The sequence below is a fragment of the Dermacentor albipictus genome, chromosome 7 (genome assembly GCF_038994185.2).
Source record: "Dermacentor albipictus isolate Rhodes 1998 colony chromosome 7, USDA_Dalb.pri_finalv2, whole genome shotgun sequence".
Lineage (NCBI taxonomy): Eukaryota > Metazoa > Arthropoda > Arachnida > Ixodida > Ixodidae > Dermacentor > Dermacentor albipictus.
The window spans coordinates 112,359,976-112,383,803 of NC_091827.1; the positions used below are offsets into that span (position 1 = coordinate 112,359,976).

Below are 23,828 nucleotides of genomic sequence, written 5' to 3' on the forward strand. Positions count from 1 at the left end.
GGGGCGAACAATGTGGACCGAACCCAGAGATGGTGCACTCTACCGAATCAGCCAAAGTGCGAGCCTTGCGAATACAGAAGGCGACCAACTGGCACTCGGAACACGTGCTAATCATCTAAATCAGCTTGTCGGCTTTGGCATGACTCCTGTACATGTGCTATGTTGGCACAGTGATTTGAGTAATGGGCTGCTCTGCTTAATGTCAGACATTCCATAAGCATTTTTATTCAAAATGTTTGAAGTGTAGCGACACAGATAACGAACTCCTGTGAAATACCAGGAATGAGGCAAAGAATGCTTCGCATCAGACATTATAACGAGGTGCACCATTTCTCAAATGTATTTGATAAAGGAATCTGGGTAGTACATTCTCCTGGAGAAGATTGTTTGAAGCCAGATGAAAAGCGTTAACACGCGCTGAGGATACGCCCTCACTAAGATATCGCAGTTGTTGTATGTGTGCATGAAATTGTTCCGTGTGTGTAATTCTATAACGAAATTCTCGAATCTTTTGTATTATTTTTGATCGCAACAAGTGATTCTACCTAATTATGCCTATTCAAAGCTCAAACGTCAGGCCATGTATTATGCACAACTGGAACTTCTGCGAATTTGGAGAGTGAAGTGAATCGTTTAATACCTTAGTTGACGTTGACATCGTTGTAGTGGCTACCGTAGTGAAGATCACGCGAAATGACTTTAAAATGCTTGAGGATGTTTGACGTGTATATAGCTTTCTAAGCACACTATCGAGTTTCTTCGACATTTTAAAAGAACCAAGAGTCAAAACAATGTTTATTACTGCACCTAGACTTTCATTTCCTTTTTGCGCATCATAATTCTCAAACCAACGATGTCACAACCAGGCCCCTCCTGGTTTGCAAACAAACTACGTGGCTAAATACGTGTTGCTTGTGTCTCTTGACACAAGTATACGAAACGAATATTTAAATCACTAATAGCAAAATATAGCAGGCGCAAGTTAATCTACATGAAAAAGCGACTAAATTTACGAAGAACAGTTATTCCACGAGCTCCCCCTCCCCCCCACATGAAAGTATGATTCGTAAGCGCCGTTTATATGCGTCAGCATGTCGCTGTAGGAAACGATCTTGAAGGCTAAATTATGACTGCGCATTAACATGATTATTTACCGAATAAACGAAAACACCTAGCCTCATCTTTCATTTGAGCAAGGAAACCTTAATAATTAGCCTGAGAAACGCGGTTTGTGACGTGTTTGACGACAAAGTATTGTACAATCGTTCAACCCCAAGCTTGCGTCACACGTTGTACGTTAAAACAATGCCAATTGTACTCCTGCATTTAAATGATCAGACCTGATTAACCCAGGCTAACCTTGAAAGCTAAGGAATACCGCACAATTTCGATGCAGCGTTATCTGCTACTATGACACTTCCGAATAAAGCGCCCTGGTCGCAGGTATAGTGCAGCCTCATGAATCTCCTGAAGCGCCAGTTTCGAGAGAGATGACCAGAAAGTGACTCGAAGAAAACATGGGCATCATCCCCACGAGCTCTTTGGCTGTGGCATGACCCGAGGTATAGTGCATTGTTGCTACAGTGGTTAGAGTATTCGGCGACTCTGCTCGAAGGCAGATTTTTGATTGTATTGTTTATTAGGCTGATATATTAAAACGTTCAGTATGTAGTGAAACAGACAAAAATGTTACCCGTGCAACTAACGAACGACCATGAAACATCCGGAAGAAGGCACCTAATGGTTCACATGATGATCTATGGAAGCTGCACTATTTGTCCTATGCTTCTGATAAAGCAATCTATTTTATCCCTTCTCCGAGGAAAAGGGGTTTGAAGATAGAGGAAAGGCATGAACACGCACTGAGGATGCGTCAGAAGAAAAATATCCCAGCTGGTAATTGTTGCTAGGCATAGACCCCAAAGGTGAGTGTACTGCGAGAGCAAAATTCTCGATATGGTTTTTCGTATTTTTTTTTAGAATCGCAGTGGTGGCTTCTACGTAAATGTGCCTACCAATGGCTCTAATCTCGAGCCGCCTCGGAGCTAAAAGGGTAAATTCTGGGCAGCTGCAAATGCAACAAATCTCTAACGTATGATGAGACCTTTAGGTCGATGTCGTGTGCACCTTAGTGAAAAAACACGCAGAGGAACTTTAACATTCTTTAGAACGGTTGACGTGTATAAGGGTCTCTTAACGATCTCTGATGTTTCTGAATGCGTTCTTTAAGAAAAACAAGAGCTAGACCTTCTTTGTTTGAGGTACCAGGGACTTTTTTTGCGAAGCATATGAAGAACAACACTGTCACAACTAGATCCTCCCCCCTCCCCCCCCCCCCCGTTGCAACCAAACTACGTTGGCAGATGGACATTGTCGGCAAGAAAATGGAGACAGTAGTTTCACTAATTATCTGAAAAATACGATTCCACGATGGCACTTTCTCTTTTGAGGACACATGTCGATATTGGAAGCAAATAACTGGGGTGTAGTGCAGTTGTTTCTTACCAGGTGACGTAAGTCGAGCAGCACTTTTGATATTGTTGCGCGCCAAGGAGACCGTTTGTAACCCTTACGGATGAAGGGGACCGTTTACTTTAAGTCGCGAAGGTGAGCGCTAGAGCGGTCAGCTGGTTTATCCACTGAGCGTCGTCCTCTTCTTCTTTCCTCCACTCGGGACCGCAAGCACGTTCACTGGTCTTCGTTTTCTTCATGCGTAACATTCCTCTCGTCGCAGACGAAGCCCGCCGGGCGAGTCAATCCATGTGTCTTGACGTGAACAATTTCAAGCGGGCGACATGGACCACCTGTGTCTTGGCAGCTCTTCTACCACTCGCCGTGAGGCGAGCTATGTTATACGTGACTTCCGTGAGTCTGTCAATAATCACAAACGGTCCATCGTAGGTGGCCAAAAGCTTTTGGCATAACCCGCGTTTCCGTACTGGAGTCCACAGCCAGACTAAATCACCAGGGCGATAGGTTACCGGGCGGTGGCGAATGTCGTAGCGTGCTTTTGATCTGTCCTGCGATGCCAAAGTGCGCAAACGAGCAATACGACGAGCTTCTTCGGCGAGGCAGAGAGTCTCGGCGACAGTGGGATTTTCGTGACTGCAGAAGGGGAAAACAGTGTCGATGGTGTACCGGGGTGGCCGTGCGTACAGCAGGAAGAAAGGGCTATAGCCGGTGGTCTCGTGCTTGGCGGTGTTGAACGCGTACGTGATAAAAGGCAGTACGTCATCCCAGTTCTTGTGGTCGGATGAAACGTACATAGATAGCATGTTTACAATTGTTCGGTTGGTGCGCTCCGTAAGCCCATTCGTTTGTGGATGGTACGGTGTCGAGTGACGCAACTGGGAATCGCACAAACGAAGCAGCTCCTCTACGACGTCTGCTGTGAATTGTCGTCCACGGTCGCTGATGATCACGCGAGGCGGACCATGTCGCAGGATCACATATTGCAGCAGGAATGTTGAAACCTCAGTGGCAGTTGCGGAGGGCACGGCCGCCGTCTCGCAGTAGCGTGTGAGGTAGTCGACGCAAACAACTATCCAACGGTTTCCCTTGGCTGATTTTGGAAATGGGCCTACGAAGTCAATGCCCACTTGTTGGAAAGGCGTGCTTGGAGGCGGGATCGGCTGCAGAAGACCTGCTGGAGCAGTAGATGGCCGTTTGTGGCGCTGACACTGCATGCAGCTGGCCACATACGTCTCAACAGATTGTCGCATTCCAGGCCAATAAAAGCGTTCCTGAATCCGGTAGAGCGTCCTCGCCGAACCTAGATGGCCAGACGTAGGGTCGTCGTGCATAGCACTCAGAATCGCTGTGCGAAGGCTCTCCGGCACCACTAGGAGAAAACGTGCGCCAGTGCTGGAAAAGTTCTTATAGAGGAGTCCATCACGTACACAGAACTGGTTTGCTGTCGTCGAGGCGGTCGTAGAGGTGAAGAGCGGTGTTAATTTATCGTCTTTTCGCTGTTCGGTTTTGAAGCAGTCGACGTCTGGAAAACGCGGCGACACAGAAGCCACGAGGTGATCGAAGTCGTCGGCGTCACAGTCCGTAGTACTAAGTGGCATACGCGAGAGACAGTCCGCATCAGCGTGTCGTCGACCACTCTTATAAGAGACGGTGAAGCTGTATTCTTGCAGTCGGAGCGCCCAGCGCGCAAGGCGGCCACAAGGGTCACGAAGATTCACAAGCCAACACAATGAGTGGTGGTCGGTGACCACTGTAAAGGGGCGTCCATACAGGTAGGAACGAAACCGCTGAACCGCAAATATTACCGCGAGGCATTCTTGTTCCGTCACAGTGTAATTCTGCTCGAGCCGACTTAATGAGCGGCTTGCATATGCGATCACGTGTTCGCGGTCACCGTAGCGTTGAACTAGGACGGCACCAATACCTATGCCACTGGCATCCGTGTGGAGTTCAGTCGGAGCTGAAGGACTGAAGTGTTGAAGAACCGGTCGTGACGTCAGCAGGAACTTCAACTGACGAAAAGAAGAGTCGCACTCCGGAGTCCACTCAAAGGGGGTGTCCTTTCGTAGCAGACATGTCAGCGGATACGCAACGTCGGCGAATTTAGGAATAAATCGGCGGAAATAGGAACAAAGCCCCAGAAAACTACGGAGCTCCTTGACACAGCGCGGTGCACTGAACGCTTCAACGGCTGCTGTTTTCTGGGGATCAGGGCGGATGCCATCCTTGTCGACGAGGTGCCCAAGCACAAGGGTTTGGCGGTCTCCGAAGTGGCATTTCTTAGAGTTTAAAACTAGACCAGCGTTTCTGATGCAGTTCAGGACAATATCTAGACGCGAGTTGTGTTCGCTGAAGGTGCGGCCAAAGATGACGACGTCGTCGAGGTAGCACATGCAGATGTTCCATTTCAAGCCACGCAATACAGTGTCCATAAATCTTTCGAAAGTTGCCGGAGCGTTGCACAATCCAAATGGCATCACGTTAAATTCGAAGAGCCCGTCAGGGGTTACAAAGGCAGTCTTCTCCTTGTCGTCAGGATGCATTGGAATTTGCCAATAGCCGGATCGTAAATCTACTGAGGAAAAGTAAGAGGCGGAATGAAGGCAGTCTATTGCGTCATCAATACGTGGGAGTGGGTACACGTCCTTTTTTGTTACAGCATTCAAACGGCGATAGTCGACGCAAAATCTCCAAGATCCATCTTTTTTTTTAACAAGAATCACTGGAGCTGCCCATGGACTTGCTGACTCTTGTACGACTCCCTTTTTCATCATTTCGTGCACTTGTTCGTTGATAATCTGGCGCTCTGATGGTGAAACACGATATGGCTTTTGTCTAATCGGATTTGCCGAACCCGTGCTGATGGTATGGCGCGTTCGAGACGCAGGGATTGCAGGTATATTGTCCTTCTGCGCAAAGTCGAATACCGAAACGTGCTTCGAAAGCACACCCACTAACGTTCGGCGTTCACTCGTGCTGAGCGATTTATTTACCATCGACAAAAGGGCCGTTTCCGAACTGTGGCCATCGGGTTCTTCCGGCACATCTGTAAGGCCAGCCACTGATAAGGACGCGTGTTCCCTGGCGAAGGCTAATTTCATGCCATCTGATAGTATAACGGGCTCCTTAGAACAGTTTACGGTCCATAAGCCAGTGCGTCCGCCTTTGATCGACACCACACAATGTGGCACCAACACATTCTTCTTCATACAGTTAAAGTGCATCGGTTCTACGGTAGCTTCGAAGCAGTCGGAATCGGCGCCGCAACAGACAACGGGAACGCAAACGGTAGATGATGCAGGTATGACCGTATCACCACAAACACACAGTGCAATTTCGCGATCTACAGGGTTCTCCAGGAGTCCTGATGGAACCCTACCACTTAAGAATACTTTTCCTGTGCGGCAGTTGACAGTAGCACCACACTCCCGCAAGAAGTCCATGCCGAGAATAACATCATGAGTCGACCGAGGAATAATTACAAACTCTGTCGTAATAACATGGCCTCCCAAAAATACGTCAGCACTACACACACCAATAGGTCGCAACGGCTCACCACTCACTCCACAGAACTTTGAATCTTCGTCCCATTTAAACAAAACCTTTCGCCCTAACACGTGTTTAAAAGAGACACTCATGACCGAAATTGTTGCGCCTGTGTCCACCAGAGCCATCACAGGGACATTATCTACAAGCACGCGCACTTTGTTTTTCAGCATCAGCACAGGAGGTATTTCTGTCAGTAGCACGTCTCCAGCGACCTCACCTCCATCGGCCGCGCTAGCTAGTTTTCCGGTGACGAAGGGGACGCGGTGCGACGCAGCGGTGAGGGAGAACGGGGAGCACGACGTTGCGGTGGGGGTGTCAAACTTCTGTCAGATGCTGGGGAGCGATTCCGGGAGCTGCTCGGCCAATACTCATCGCCAGACGATACGTGTGCTGGCCACGGGGCACCGTGTGGCCGTTCGTAGGGCCGAGAAAACTCTGACGGCTGGCCATACCGCGTGGTCATACGCTGGTTGCAAAACCGCGATATATGACCCGGGACGCCACAGGAATAACACATCGGGAGAGGTCGAAACCTTGGTCGTTCGTCGATGAAGCGGACATTACCATTTTCCCGCGTGTAGTGGGTTGGTTCGTGGCGTGTGTCACGAGGATGCATCGGGCGTCGAGAAGGCGTGCGCTGAGTGCGTTGGTCATAGCGCGGAGTCGGCGGGCGTGTTGTCATCCTCGACTGTGGGGCTGCGCTGTACTCCACGGCCGCTGCGGTAACCATCGATTGCCAAGGGGCCGAATGTTGCGCCGTCATAGCCTCTCGCGACGTGTACACGCCATGGTGGTCAACAGTCGAATGCAGCAACCCTTCGCGGCGGGAAAGTTCCTCGCGGACAATCTGTCGGATGGTCGAAGGAAGGTCGAGGCAAGGACTCGTGTCCACACTGGCAACCGTCGTAACGTTTGCCAACCGACCAAACTTTGGCGCAATCCGACGCATCTTGAGCGTTTCAAAAGTTCTGCAGTGCCGAATGACGTCGGACACAGAACTGAGGCTCTCCTTTCCAATTAGAAAATTGTAGACATCCTCAGCCACTCCTTTCAGCAAATGTCCAACTTTATCTTCTTCCGACATGCGAGCATTGACCACCTTGCACAGCTTTAACACTTCTTCGATGTATGTTGTGCATGTCTCACCTGGTAGCTGCGCCCGTTGCGACAGTGTCTGCTCCGCACGCTTCTTTTTGGCGACTGAGTCCCCAAAACACGCCTTTAACTCGTCAACAAAATGTTCCCACGTCGTAAGCGCGTCCTCGTGGTTCTCATACCACACGAGGGCGGTATCGGTCAGGGAGAACACCACATTGGTGAGCTGAGCGGTTGGATCCCACCCGTTGGATTTGCTCACTCGTTTGTAGTGGACGAGCCACTCGTCGGCATCTTCCCCCGCTTTGCCTCCGAAGGTGGGTGGAACTCGGTAGTATGGCAGTGGACTGCTAGGCGCTGCCCTCGGAGTGGCTCCTTCTTCTGGCATGTCGAAGATGGTCACGGCTGATGGCGGGAGGCCGGCAAGTCGACGGCTTCTACGAAGCTGCGGCAGTGATGGTTCCGTTGTTGTGAGCGGTACCCCGCACCTCCACCACTTTGTTGCGCGCGAAGGAGACCGTTTGTAACCCTTACGGATGAAGGGGACCGTTTACTTTAAGTCGCGAAGGTGAGCGCTAGAGCGGTCAGCTGGTTTATCCACTGAGCGTCGTCCTCTTCTTCTTTCCTCCACTCGGGACCGCAAGCACGTTCACTGGTCTTCGTTTTCTTCATGCGTAACAATATATATGGCCCTAAAATGTATTACGTAATACAGTCGTGTATAGATTACGTTTCCCAAAAATGAGGGTGTTGCATTTCTGCATAACGGTACATGGGACGCTAAAGCATATTTTAGCAAAATATGGGGATGGATATCTCGAATATTCGGCTACCAGATGATGATAAAATTAACCATGCACAGACGTGGTAAGTCACACATTATGACGACCAGTTTCGACATACTTTTGCCGACTGCAGTAAATTTTGAAGAAACTTGACAACATTCTTTGCTGGGACGTAATAAAATCGTCTAGTTATCCACGGTCATCTGCAGTTCTAGCGAAGAAGAAACATGGATCCACTCGCTCTTGCCTTGACTACCGATGGCGGATCAATGGCACTAAGATCGACGCATATCCCCTGCCTACCTTTGCGTGCCCCGCCTCGGCCGGATGAGACCTTTGATTCTGTGCAAGGAGTTGGATTTCTCCGCTCTGAGCCTCATGACTGCCAACCGGATAGCTGAACTTTATTAAATTGCCACCGCGGCCAGAGCGTCCACCTTGACTGTGGGTGGGCGAGAGTTTGCTTCGCATCGCCTGCGGGTACCCAGAGGTCCGCTCGAAACCCACAAACCTGTACCTCAGCAGGGCTCTTGGCTTTCTTTATGTGTGCTACGCTTGGAAAGGTACCGGCACCCCAAAGAACCTTTGAAACCAAAATAGGCACAAAAAAGGATGTCTGGCAGCATCATGGGGCCAAATTCACAATAGGTAGGTATCTTCCCATCGTTTGTAACTTCCGTAGTTGTCGAGCAACAGGCTGCAAGCACGTTTGTACCTCTTACTGGTAGGTACACTACCGCAGCAGCAGCGGATGCTGGAGAGGAGGACAGAAAGGGCCCCCAGAGAACCTCGGAAATTTTAGAGCTCGTTTTAGAGCTGCAAACCGACATGAAGAAACAAGCGCCACATGGGGGGAAATGTGTGATCTTTGCAAAACCTATGCGTTTCTGGCGGCACATATATTTGAATCCGGTCCTACCACATATGGGGTTGGGCGCTCTGCAATTTCACCATCGCAATGATCTAGACGCTTCAAAGGACAACTACCGATTTGGAAGCTGGTGACGTGGAACCACCAGCCTCATTTTATGGGGGTGAAGTCATGCACCGCGTCCTCTTCGTAGACATCTTGGGGAATGTTTGCCGTCGCGGGGAATTGAAGCTTCTGCGAATTCTCGCTAGATCAGACAACGCACGTTTGTTCCGTCTTGGTCATGGTGGCCCTTGGATTATGCGTTCTTGTTCAGAACAGCTTGCGACAGTGCATGCCCTACACGTACCATGTGGCATGGGTGTGTGTGCGCTCCGCGTGAGGGAGTCGGCACCATTGTGCACATGTGATAACTGTGGCGCATCAGATGGGTCCAGTGTACAGGGAAGCAGGCTCACTGGGCAGTTCGCTGATGTTTCAATCGAGTCTGAGCCGGGACACGGAGGATAGTCGATTTCCAGGCAGCATGTTTGTTGAAAATGTAGCCTCGAGAGAAACGTCGAGGCCAGCAGAGTTTGTTCCGAGTGAGCACATTTGAAGAAATTCGAATGCCTGGCCGAAGAACAATTTTGCCCGAGTTGAATTTCTGTGGGCTCCCGACGGTGGGCTTCCAACGAATGACCTCCCGAAGCCTAAGTCCCTGCTCTAACCAGTAAGGATTGGCTGCGGTTCTGCTAAGCATACATCACCTGTCATGCACTCGGTTTCTATTTAGAAGTTACATATGTAACCTAACATGTGTAAATAAGGTGGCAATATGCACATAATATGTACTAAGCAGTAATATTGTTAAAATTTTCAAAACGTCTAGAAGACATGCGTCACTTAGCCAGGTACGTACGCAAAAATTATGTACTCATAAATACGAGAGGCTTCTTTGTATAGGCTGTATTTCTAACGCTTGCCGTGACACCCCACACTGAACTTCAGGAACCGCTTTTGCGCGCTGCAAAACATTTAAGGCTACGAAGCGTTCTTCAACGGGAATACACAAGTATTTTTTGCTCCTATTAAACACAGGTCAATGTGGTCATAACGCCACGTACTTTGCCATTATGTTTAGTTAAGCCCGTGTATGCCACAAGACTTGACACCAAGCAAGCTAGGCCTTGGTACCAGGCGCAACGCTAAAATTGCAGCCGCCTGAAATGAACACTCTTAAAATTGTTTTGCGACGGCTTTGACTGCACCACATTTTTTCGTTCGAATCGCTGCATCTTCAGCAGCCTTAACGCGTTTCTGATCGTTCATCCCTAACGTAGCGCATTGCACTTCGGAGCTCACGTGCAGGCTTTTCGGCGGCTCCATAGGTGACGTCACATTTTCTTCAGGAAGCAGGAAGAAGGAGGTCAAATGCATTACACACCTCCTGACTGTTAAGAAAAGTTGCTATGCGTTGTGTCCCTATATCGATTCAATGCTTAAGGCTTTATCGAAAAGTCACTGTGAGTTGGGTTCTGCAGATTTTTGGAAAGGTGAAATGTTCCCTGGCCGTTCCTTAATAGGCGCCTGGGTTCCGTTGTTGAGTCATTGTTTTCAGCTCAACATACATTGGGTGCGAAATGGAAATTAATGTGTAAAGTGCGATTAGGAGCAATTTTGTGCTTGCATTTTCATGTATCCGCGGCCTACATGCAAAGGCTGCCCGCGTGTCAAGGATACATGGTACAGGTACATGAAAACATTTCCTAAATATCATAAGCTTCTTAAAACAACGGAGAACCCTAGCTAACCATGTGGTTTCGTCAACATTGTAGGGCCTTTCTGTTCAGCATGGTGCAAGATATGCGTTTCAGTGTGTCTAAACACCTGCATTTATATCGTAAGGTAAGTGCTACGTCAAAGGTCCGAAGCTTAAGGCGACTGGTATCTGGCATCCAACTTTGACTGTAAGTGGAGCACTCTGGTTAAAATGGCGAAACAGTAGAATATTTTATTACCGATTCCGATGAGTGTGAAACGATGGAAAATGTATACCTTCTGAAGTCCAATCTCTTATTTGTTAAAATGATGGTAAATGGAAAAGGTCTGGACTCTCTGGTTGATACTGGAGCATCCGTAAGCCTGCTAAATCAGGAAATTGTCCAACCGAGCAAGCTGTATGAAGGAAGAATAGTTAGTGTTCAAAGCTATGATCGAAAAACTAGAAGGTTTCAACACTGGCAGAAGTCGAAGTTGAATTTGGTGGACATCACCTGAAAGTAGATGCCCTTGTCATACAGGATTTTGACTTCCTGTTTATTTTATCTAGACCTGATATGAAGTGATTGAAGATGAATATTTCTTGGAGACACGAAGTGACTATTGACGGATCATTTAAGCCTAATTTATGTGGAATTGAAAATTCACATCGAAGTGTTAAAAATGCTGATGAGATACTGACAAATTTCCCCGAACTTGTTTGTGTTGAGACGTACCCGCCAGCAGCAGATGTCTTCGAGGTACCGTTTATGTTTCGTGACGTCACAGTAGTGCGTGAAAAGCCGTACAGTCTCTCCCGCGAGAAAAAGACCTGGCTAAAGGCCGAACTGCAGCAAATGCTAAATGCTGGTATTATAAGGCCTTCCTCATCCACTTTCGCGTCACCAATCACCATAGTACCGAAATACGATGGCTCATTTCGCCTTTGCGCAGATTACCGCAGATAAACGTCCAGACTGATTAGTTTCCTTTTCCCATGCCCCGAATGGATGAGACCATCAATGAAACTGGTGGATCAAATTTTTTCTCTCGGATCGACCTCTGTAAAGGATACTGGCAGGTGCCACTACAAGAACATTACAAGCAGCTTTTGTAACACCTTTCGATGTGTACAAGTACAACCGCTTACCATTCGGTTGGAAGAATTTTGGAGCTTGGTTTCAGAAAATTATGACTGGCATTATTGATGAGTTCCTAGGAACGTTTTGTAACGTATACATTGACGACATTATCATATACTCACATACAAGAGAACATGAAAAACAGCTTTCGTGTGTGTTACAAGCCCTCAGCGAGTCAAAGTTAAATATTAACACTCGCCGGTCATTTTCGTGCGTTCATTAAGGATTACGCCGCAAAGACACGATACCTCACCAAGCTGACGCAAAAGGATGTGCCATTTATCTGGAGTGAAGAGTGCGAGAAAGCGTACGAGTACCTTGTTGAAGCTATAGCGTTGGATCCTGTGCTACCTGACTTCAACAAGCCTTTCGAGTTGTGCACGGACGCTTCACAATATGGTACAGGGGTGGTTCTCTATCAACGAGATGCAAAGGAACAGTAAAGACGCCAACTCAAAGGGATTGGCTATTATCCTTCTACGTTCTCAAAAGCTCAAGAACATTATACGACCACAGGAAAAGGGGCCCTGGCTCTTGTGATGACACTCCGGTATCTCAGAAGCTACACAGAGGGTCGTCATTTCCGGCTTTTCACTGACAACCGAGCAATTAACCTACCTCTTGGGATTAACCCAGCCTAAGGGCAGGGTGGCGCGTTGGATCAGTTGAATACAACAGTTCACTTTCGATGTAAGCCATCGACCTGGCGATAAACTTTCTGACGCAGATGCTCTTTCCAGGCTTCACATAACAGAAGTGAGAACATCTGATCATGAACACGTTTACAGCTTGTGGGAAGGCACCGAAGACCTGACTTACAATAATGGCAAATTTTGGATGCCAGGAACTTTGGTGAAAAAGGTTTTGCAGCTGTACCATGACAGCCCAGAGTCAGGAGGGCATGATGGATTCTGGAAAACTTATTGGAAGATAAAAAGTCGATTCATCCGGAAAAATATGAAGGAAGATATCAAGAACTACGTGCAAACCTGTCACTAGTGCCAAATTAAGAAGGCCAAGTATCGTCCAAGGGGGAATTAAATGGTCATCGCTAATCATTCCCAAGTACCATTTGATGTAATTCATCTAGATTTTGCCGAACTAAAAAACGAGGAGAGGCAGTCAGTAATACACAACGATTCATTTTCGCAAAAGTTGAATGCACACGCATGGCGGCTGCAAAGCCAGGAAAGGAAGACGCCAATTAGGTTTTGACGTTACTGGAGCGGAATAAGTTCAAGAACACCAAGGTTGTGGTCTCCGACAAGGGGCCAGCTTTCCGCAGTAATAAACTTCGAGAATGGGCCCGTGATAGAGGAATTTCCCCGAGATTTGCCACACCCTACCATCCAGAAGGAAACGGCCTAGCTGAGAGGCTCATTCGGGATTTGAAAACATTCATCGCAATTTACCATGATTTCCGTGGAGAATTGAAGTGTGCCTTGGAAGCAGCAGTCAGGCACCACAATCATTGTCACACTACGGGATTAGGATGCACGCCTAACTTTGCTGCATTAGGCGAAGCAACTTGGCTACCCGCAGACTACGACCTTGGAATCGTTGGAAAAGTAGACCTGCAGAAAAGGTACAAGACAGAAGAGGAGTTTGCACGCTACAGATCAACCATGAAGAGACACTTCGATCTGCGACATAGCTCGAAGATGCCTGTAATGGAGCCTGGAGATACAGTTTTAGTCCGGAGAAGTTTAGATGAACCGAAGTCCAGATTTTCTGGGCCCTACACAGCGATAAAGACCATCAAGCAACAAGGAATTTTGAAATCGCTACACTATCTTGGACCGGAAGGAAAAACCTAAATAGCAACAGTGGGAAATGTCATACCCTATCATCCCAGGAGGGATGAAAACCGAAGTCCGGGAGGATGTGATGTTCCGGCAAAGAAGAAGACGGAAGAGACTAGAACAGGAGGAAGAAAAAGAAGTGATCAAGATGGATACCTGTGAATAAATGAGTGTATTTTAACTCGTACTTTATAAGATATATTTTTTTTTTTGCTGGAGGGGAATAATTGACATGCCTTCAATGTCCTCTATTTTGACTACTGGATTTTCCCTATGAATTTAAGGAAATACAATGAGATTGAGTGGCAAGCATGTGAGCTTTCCAAGACAAGTACACTTTATGCTCCCAGAGTCAGCTACCCACTGTACACCACTCATTATACTATTGCGTTTGTATGGGTTTAAATAGCTTCGTGAGCACACAGTCACATCAAGTATTGCATGGGAAACTTGTTCACGGGATTTTCGAAACACAATTTTGTACCCTGCTATGTAATCACAACAAAAGTTATCAGGCAGGACAGCGTTGTACCACATAATGAAATAAAAAGTTCTTATTTTCCAGATGTCCTGCCTATAATGGGGTCACATCTTAGGTTAGGTCACATCTTAGGTTAGGGAAAGTAAGCAAACACCTCATTAGGTAAGGCGCAGCCGCGTCCAGATGTCCAATAACAACTTCCAGACACACGTTGGTTTGCCCCAGAAACCATTATGTAGCGTTGGTAAAATATTTGGGGAAGCGGCCAATGCGCAGCTCACATTTGATTATGTCAACAATCATCATGCGAGCACTTAGCAGGCAGCACCGGAAATCTGCGAAGAAGAAAGGCAAGAAGCATCACTTTAAAACCCACTAGAATCCTAGCTTCAGCGCGGAAGCAATGAGACTCTCGAATACGTTACGTAGTAATTAAACGAGCTTAGAGCCTGCCCAGCGAATACAACACTTCAAAAGAGTGTTTATGGGCACCCTTAGGGCACCACTCTTAACAAGGATATGTGACGTGATTTGCTTGAAAAGGTTGCTCTAAAGTTTGCAAAATTTGAGGCACGTTGTGTACATTTACTGCGCGTTGCCAACTTAAAGATACCCACGAATGCAGCAGCCATTTTTTTAGAAGAAATAAGACTTATCTGTTCATACAAGTGCGAAATTAGTTCAGTTGTTGCGCACTTGAGAGCAGCACAACTGCTACGCTGAAGCGCGAAGCCGTGCCGGTGTTTTCCGTGTCTCGCGGGCAATGTTGGCCACGTAATGTAGGACACGGTAGACAATAATAATAATACCTTTATGTAGGTCTTAAGATCTTGTCAACCGAACAGCAGTGGCCGTAACTGCAGAAATAAAAGTTATAGCGTACTTAAAAGGGAATATTTAGGAATAACAAAAATTGCAAATGCTTCACTATTTTGTTGGCGAACAGAAAACGATGGTCCCCTTTGCATACACAGCTCCGTCTTTGCTGTTTTTGAAAGTTGGTATTTGGTAGCTGGCTACGCCGTACAAACGTATATCGGAAGATTGGACGTATTGCGATCGACATTTTCTGATCATAGCGGTTGTGGTGTTTAAGATATTTTCATATAATAACGTGTCTTCTACAAGCAACTTTCAAAATACTTGTATAGTGATTAGACAAGTATTTATGAGACTTATTCTTGTCATCATTAGCCTGTTTTAGTGTCTAGTATCGAAAGAAGGCCTTTCCAGCAATCTTCATCTACAACTTCCTCGCGCTAGCAGTTATGGAGTTGTGCTTGCAAATTCCTAATTTCATAACACGAACGGATTTTCTGCCATGTTCTACTGCGCCATCCAACCTATAGCACATTTTCGTTAAATCAGTCTCACCGCCAGTTATCTGCCCTATGAAATATGCAGCCATCCTAGCTTCATTTTTTTTCCTTTTTATTGTATTATACTACGTCAACTACGCTGGTTTGTTATCTGAAGAAGACGGATCTCTTCCCGACTCTTAATCTTGCACCTAACATTTTTGGCTACATTGCTCTTTGCGCGATCGTTAACCTCTTGTCAATGTCCTGTGTTAATGTGTAAGTTTCTGCTCCCTTTATCATGACAGGCCAAATTCAATGACTGCAGGCTTCTTTCTTCTATGGTAGTGGTAGGCCCCAGATGAAGATATTGTGATGACTTCCACATGCATTGCCAATTATTGTAGTCTTCTGCAGAGTTAACTCTGATTATCAAAACCCCCTCTTACTAATTGACCTACACGCTTGAGATTTCGCTGGAACAGCATCTTGGGCTGGTTGGTTTTCCATCCTGGTTAACAGCGCATTTAGGCGTCCACGTCAAGGATTGCTCCTTCAAAGCTTGCGCTGCAGAACACAGACGCTGTTAAGTGCTGTAAAAACGCAATTACCAGCTGGTTCGGGAGAATATTGAAGCAGCCGACATTGCCACACTTTGTTACCAATGTGTTAGCATGCCGTCCTCGTTGCTAACAAAGAACTTGAGCTCTTGCACGTACATTCAATTTCTTGAGTGCGCGGAAGTGCGTGTCTGCCATGATTAGCAACGACGTGTCTGTGACACGTGTAATTACTGTGAACGAGAAGGAAGGAGGTTCACCGAGGGGCCCGAGATAAATTTTTGGAAAGAATAAGTAAAGAAACGATACATTTTTGGAAATGAAAGTAAATAAAAAAAAACTTGGCGCAGGTGGAGAACGATTCCACAACCTTCGCATTTCGCGTGCGATGCTCAACCAATTGAGCTACTGCGGCGCCATTTGCCTATCCCCTTTATTGAATATTAATGTTTCCGAGTAGAACCCTGGAAGTGTTAGCCAGCGCCACCACTCACAAACCTGGGCGGCGGACGTGGTCCATCCTTTCTGCCGCATGCCTCACAAGAGCGTGAACTTTTTTTGATGAAGGCAACGGGTCAATAAACCCCCACATGCTACCTGGAGGCACCAATGTTGCTGGATTCAAGACCCTCGTTATGCAATGAACGAGAAGAAAGTTGGGTTACCCAGGGGGACCGGCAATTTATTAGTCATATCTTAAGAAGCCAAAAAACACTGACACGAAGGACAACTTAGGAAAATTACTTGTGCCTAATAAATGAAATAAAGATACGATAAAATAATGAAAATGAACGTGAATGAAAAAACAACTGGCTGCAGGTGGGGAACGATCCCACAACTTTCGCATTTCGCATTCCCACAAGCTAGCTTATAATTAAAAGTGTTCACATTTGAAATGTCGCCTGGCTCATTTACCAGAATGGCGTGTCTGGAGATAGATATTTCTACCACCTTCTGCTGTGTAGCATGTCTGACCGCCACCATGGTCAGGTGCTGTGCAGTTGTTGGGAACTGAGGGCCAGGGGTTAGTTGCAGGTGTCATGATGGAGGAAGTAGCATACTGCACCAAGGTGGTCAATTCCTATTTTGGTGAGACAGTATCTTTTTGGAACAACAATAGGATTTCATAATTTGGTTTTATCTGGACTAGTATAACCTCGGCGGCTCGCGCCAACGCTCTTTAAAGCTTGCGGGTGTTAGTTCACGCCTGAAAAAAGTGGCGACTCGGACTAGGATTTGAATTAAGTACCTTCAAATGAAAAGCTTTCGTCTTTTAATCCATGCCACAACCTGTCTTTTGAGAATTATTACATATGCCTATGTATGATCTAGATTGTGACGATTTATCCGAATACAAGACTCCCAACCCGCTGTCGAAAAAAACTGGAACCTAATACGGAAATGCAAAATTTGTATGCTGCTAATTTCTCCATCATTACGAATTGAATTCGAAAACCCGATTTCGCGAGGGGGACCTAGTAAAGCCTGACGTGTGGTGCCTTGGTAAGGCTTTTTTTTCGCATGTCGATTGTTGGGGGTCATGGGATCTTCAAAATTTTGGAGGCACGGCACAATTAAATGCCGCAAGGAACGGCAGCATGTAGCGCACACTTCTATCGATTGGCTGCAAGAGCTGTTCCAGGTTATGCTGCCTCTTGATCTATTTCAGATCATGCGTGTCCACTGAGTGAGCGCTTATTCACAGGAGCTTATGCGACCCCTTAAACCACCAGCCTTACTTTGTGTGACATGCTGATACTCTGACAGCACTATGGCTGTTCAAGTGTAAATTTTTTATTAGGCCATGAATAATTTTTACTAATTTCCCCCCCACTCCCCAGCCCTCTCAATACATTTTTTCCTAAGCTGAGAGTTTCACAACAGGAAAATATTTTATGCGTACACCAGTAAGAATAGGATCTTTCTCATTTACAGAGCATTGACGCCTGACGAAAGAGCGGCTGACGCCTACAAAAAGAGGAATGACAGATGCTACGATATCGTCATACAGCAGAATGACGACAATCGCTGTTATTGGGCCGTAGACGGGTATATAAATCGGCGTATTTGGATGGCAGAGCAGTGTTTCTCACTCGACAAGTGGGCAATGGCTTGTGTGCTGAATATTGCCGCAGTTGCTTTGGTCGTGATCGCTGCTCACAACCGATGCAGTGCATACGCCGAAGATTCTGTGGCCGAGCTATGCAATGCCTGGCATGAGGTAATCTTTTTCATAAGTAACTGCGGCTACGTAACGATCCTGATTCCACCAAACTGCCATTTTTATGCACGACCTATCTAAGACTTCCAGCATAAACAGCGGCTTGCCCTTTATGCATTCTTTTTTTTTTCAAATCCATAATGCTCATGTGTAAATTTTTACCAGAATAAAGCGGTGAGCACTGAACAGGTACCCGCTTAGAAATGTGCATCACCTAAGCACCAGTCACGACAATTTCTATTTGTGCAACAGAAATCAATATGTAGCTAGATATCATGTTCTTACTAATTTTTATTTTAGATATGAGAGCTTTTTGAGCAATTTTTAAACACGTGCTAAATGCTTGCATTGAATAGGAATATTGATTTTTCTCTGTGCATCAATGCTGTCGTATACCTTGAAGCAGCTCCGCTTGTTTGCCCATGGTTCAGAAAAGTGTGCTCATAAGCACGATGCATCACAATGTGCCACATTCCAAGTCATAAAGACGGTTCCTATTGTGGTGCCTGCCACTCACGTGCATGAAGGTTGTTTACTGTCACCATTCAAGCGGGCTTTCTGGCTGTAGCACTGTAACATTTCAAACATAAAGTACAAAAGTTTTGTCGTTGCACATGATATTATTCTTATTCTAGACTTGAACATAATGTTTCATACTTTGTAAGTTTTCTTTTGGGACAAGTTATACAGGATTCAAATGAATTGCGGTGTTTACAGCAAGATATACTTGTGCATGGATGCTCTATACATCCGTCTTTTGAGGTCCCTTGAAACAAAATTTCTCACAACTGGGTTTCAGCTTTTTCGTCTAAACCCACTAAAAAGTAAGCCTGTATAGGTACCTCAAATATTTCTTCCAGGAAGCGGCTTTAAACAAAAAGGTTCAGTGGAAACAAGTTTACACTAGAGGTATGGCAACGGTCGGTGGGCAGCTGCGAGCCTACATGCTTTCCATTGCAATGTATTCAGGTTGCTTGAACGCCACGATTAAGTTTGCCGACCATGCTGCATTTAATGCGACATTATTGTCGGCAATCTCCACATAGTCTTAAGTTATCTGAACGAAACTATGGGCGGATCTTTAAAGCAGTGCAGTCCAACCAAGCATATAAAAGCGGTAGCCTCCACCATTGAAGAACGTGGGAAACTGGCACGTGACGGACGCGCCAGATGTTACAAACAGTGGGTTCGTCCATAGAATGCATACAACGTCACGGAAGTGAAAAAGGCGCACTTAGTGTATGCAGTATCATTAATTTATATGTAGTCTTTTGGTTTGACATGTGATTAGTGTATGGAAGTGTAAAAAGTATGGGAGAAGACACCTTATGTCGATTTTCCACGGTAATGCGAATAGGAATCGAGCAATGCAGCAACAGAGCACATTCTTGAAGTAACCTTTAACACCTGTTGATGTTATCTCTCTGAAATCATCTGATTTCTCCATGGAACTCGTTTGCAAGGTTGCCCATAGGCATGGAGGCATCACGATTGATAACGCCGACGCAGTGAAAACGGAATGACGAAGCAATTATAGTTATGAAAGTACAAACTGGAATAATGACAACACCATGACGACAATTGGATGTAAATTCCTAAATTAGGACGATGGCATAACGACGGCGACATGGAGGTCAGGAAATGAGGTCACTGAGATGACGATGGCGGTATGAGAACATCGCGTGGCGACTGTCGCATGATGAAAACATGATAAAGAAGGAGCAATGACATGGATGGTATGACAACATATGAGTATTAACGTCTGTGTGACAATGGCGCAGGGACGACTAGGGCATGACAATAGTGATGATTGTCGAAAACCGCGATTAAATCACAGTGGGGTCACTACGGTAGAAGGAAGAACGAGCAATGACATCGACGGATCGACGAGGGTTGTAAGAAGACGACAGCGTGTCAACAGAATGACGGTGCTGAAGTGATACAGACGGGGAAATGACAGCGTGATGAAGATGAAATGATGACAATGGTAGCATGACAACGACATGACGAGAGTCGCGTGTTGAAATTACAATGATGACGACGAAACGACCGAACGAGCCCCCAACGCAGTCATCACAAGAAATGCATGGAAGCAGCTGTGTGATAACGAGCTTATCATAACAGTGACGGGACAATGGCTATATCACGATAGCTGTGTGAAGACGATGGCATGAAGACGATAGCATAACGAGAGTCAAATGATGAAATTTTAATGACTGTAAGGACACTGTCACTGCGTAATTATATTGACAGGCTGATAATGAATACCTGATAGCTCCTGTGTTACGATGATGACATGACAAGGGCGTTATAATCACATATATATGACAACCATATGATCAAAATTTAATGGCGAAGAAGAACGATTCACATTAATGGAACCACGAAGGCGGTATGGTGACAATGGCATGAAGGCAATGGGATGATATTACGTTAAGTTGCAAGCAAGAGGAAACAACAGCGTAACGAGAATTGCATGACGACGACTGTTTCACCACACGGCGAGTGTCGGATGATATTGCTCGAATCACGGCAATAAAACGGCCACGACGGCATCATGATCAGATGCACATACCTAGCGGCTCGACTTATAAGAAAACTTTGGTAACTAGGTCATAGTTGAACGGTGGCATGGACGGCATCAGGCATCAATAGGTAAAGATCATGAAATTCGACTGACGAAAGTAAAACAACCACCAGGAATCACGACCGGTAGCGCATATTATTGTCCAGAGCAGTTCCACAACTGAGCCACTAGGTCAGCCTAGGAGGATATATATATATATATATATATATATATATATATATATATATATATATATATATATATATATATATATATATATATATATATATATATATATATATATATATAATGTAAAGGCAGTTATTATTCCTTGGTGTTTGGGACTGACCGTTAGAGCAGGGCACGGACTTCAAGCAGCAGCATCGTTTTCCGAGCACGCAAGCCGAACAGAACAACCCACTATACCGTTCTAATCATCCTCTACAACTTCCCCAAGGATCATAAAGGGAGTCACCCAGCGACCTAGCAGCTTTTCACTATAAGTGGGTAATAGCAGGTCTTCAAGTGGCCGACATAGACCATGCCTCGTCCTAGGCGTCTCATGTACGAAGACGGTTCAACGGGTTGAATCATATAGTTGTCAGGGGATGCGCGTTTGACGACACTGTAGGGCCCTTCATACTTTAGTAGTAGTTTTGAAGAGGGGCCGGGTGAAGAAGAAGGAACCGAGGTCCATCCAAGCGCTTCAGGAAGGATGGTGAGCGCAGAAGTGATGTCACAGTGAGTGCTCTTCTGGCGCTCTTTGTCATTGGAGGTAAAGGCACCAGCGACATCGCGGCGCTCCTTGGCATGTGGCGCAGTGGGAGAAATCGGAGTACATTCAGATGCATCCGGCAGGTACGGCACAGTTCTGTCTACTGTGTGCGACGAGGGCCAACTGTACTGTAAGAAAAATGGTGAAAAGTCGCTGTTGCTCTGAGTAGCAATGTTGTAAGCGTAGACACACAGCGCTAGCATGGTGCCAGACCCATGAACACGGCATCATTAGTTGGGACGTCTGCAAGCAGAAGCTTCTACATGCTTTCAGAAAGCCTTCTGGCCGTCAGCTGGCAGTGAAAAAGGAGCTTTTGACCCAACGCCGACAGAATTTTACGTGGCATATACTCAACATGTCCACGTGCTCTTTCGTAAAGTTGACAAACACATCAACGAGACCGAGAAGATCGGCGACATCCTGAAACGCATATCAGACAATGCATTTACCTGATCATATGCGAGAACCATGACTCGGTGAACGCGATCATCAAAGATTGCCAGATTGCCGTAATTTCGCACTGATTATGAGTCGCCGCACAACGCAGCAGTTCAACAAACTACCAAATACAGGTTTGACATCTTCGCGCGAGGAACAGCCACATGGACCTCTTCTGTTCGGACAAGAAAATCTGACGCGGTTAATTGGTCGCGAGCTCGAAGCCATGTCTGCCGCCGTTAACCGTGCAGCACTGCCCAGACAACCCATGTTCTCTCTCTCTTATACTGGTCGTATAAGAGAGAGAGAACATAGAGAATATACTGGTCGTATAGAGGTGGCAAATTTAGGCCTCCCCTCTTTCTGCCCCCTTCGTGATGCCATTCTTCATGGAAGACACAAATCATTTTGTGAAAGACATCTTGGACAAAAATGTCCCCGACAGTGGTATTCTGATGACACCTGGTGTGTTGTCTCTGTACGCGAACGTAGCACACTGCGATGGCGTTTCCGCCCCCATATAGGATTACGGGGAATGTAATATGGACGAGCCAATAGACGGTGAAACTATTTCTAACTTATACGTAGTAGTTCTGCGGAAACTCGCAAGGTGGAGGCAAGTAATTATTAAAGAGAAAATCATACATCCACCCGTTCGTAGCAATTGCTACAAAAGAAACCCACACGGGTTCCTCCAAAGAAAAGCCTCAGAGTTGAAGAAAAATTCGTCCTGGTCCGGGACTCGAATCCGGGACCACCGCCAATTCTGAGGGATTCCTTTCGAGGAACCCGAGTGGGTTTCCTTTGTAGCAATTGCTACGAACGGGTGGATGTCTGATTTTCCCTATAATTACTTCTCTCCACCTTGCGGGTTTTCGCAGAACTACTACGTCAAACAGTTGTCTTTGCTTCGTGTGTTGTCGAGAAATTCGACTTCGCCCTCCCATCTGCTATCCGCCTGGTTAGCTCAGATGGTAGAGCGGCTGTCACGGAAAGGTGGTGGTCCCGGGTTCGAGTCCCGGACCAGGACGATTTTTTCTTCAACTCTGAGGCTTTTCTTACGAGGAACCCGTGTGGGTTTCCTTTGAAGAAATTGCTACGAATGGGTGGATGTCTCATTTTCCCTTTATTATTTCTAACATAACGAAGCTCATCCTTGAATTAAACAGTTTCAAATCCAGTAACTCAGACTACGTCCACATGAACAGGACTTCTATGGGCACTAGTGTAGGTACAAACTACGCTGATATATTTTGGGCGTATTGGAAGGTAGTTTTGTTAACAACTCATCTTTAAAACCTTCTTTTTAAAAGCGTTTCATAAACGACATCTTCCAGATTTGGGCACATGACGAGGAAAGTTTTGTAAGCGTAAATGGCAAGTTTATTGATGCCCAACCGTTCATTACCTTTCGTCATCATTACTTGTTCACAAGAATGAACTTCCTTGTCGTTATCGTCATAACCTCTCAAGGACGGTTATCCACTAAGCTTTTCCGCAAACCAACCAACCGGCACGGACTTTTATCTTTCTTTAGCGGTCCCGTCCAACTTTGCAAGACGGAAAGACCTTATAGCCAGGCGAATTGGTATAAAGAATATTCTCCATCCACGATGAGTTCGTTTGAAACTCCCAAGAACTAGAGTATTCGTTCATTTAGTGCAAATACTCATCCGGAATCGTTGATGACACCATAAAGCCCGTAGACCAACTGAACCAGGTCGAATTCCCTAACACAAATCCCATCTGTGCCAGGTACATCCCAAACTAATATCGCGTTGACAGAGTCTGCGTCTTCCCGAAAAGTGGCTCCTACATTGAAATGACACTATAAAATCCTAACTAAATCGAACGCCTCAAAAATATTTTTTCCAGAGTCATTGAGGGTCGTCTACAGACTGTCAAGAAACCTCCGCGGTATCCTTTCATCTTCAAAGCTCGCGTTCCGCAAGCACAATAGCTGCGCTCTTTGTGGGAAATTGCGGTGCAAAGTGTGTACGCCCATGGTAAGACGTAAACCGTGACCACCTCAT

General features: G+C 46.1%; 2 protein-coding genes across 2 annotated transcripts in view; both read left to right on the forward strand.

The window, feature by feature from the left end:
- The window catches only part of LOC139047583 (uncharacterized), a 135,056-nt gene extending 117,305 nt beyond the window's left edge, over nucleotides 1-17,751 (forward strand). The window contains exon 5 of the mRNA XM_070521438.1: nucleotides 17,731-17,751. Within this exon, the coding sequence (XP_070377539.1) occupies nucleotides 17,731-17,745 (15 nt within the window). The 3' untranslated portion in view covers nucleotides 17,746-17,751. The remainder of the gene's footprint in view (nucleotides 1-17,730) is intronic.
- A 151-nt stretch (nucleotides 17,752-17,902) lies between these two features.
- The window catches only part of LOC135907309 (uncharacterized), an 88,408-nt gene continuing 82,482 nt past the window's right edge, over nucleotides 17,903-23,828 (forward strand). Inside the window, exon 1 of the mRNA XM_070521436.1 lies at nucleotides 17,903-18,016. Within this exon, the coding sequence (XP_070377537.1) occupies nucleotides 17,903-18,016 (114 nt within the window). The remainder of the gene's footprint in view (nucleotides 18,017-23,828) is intronic.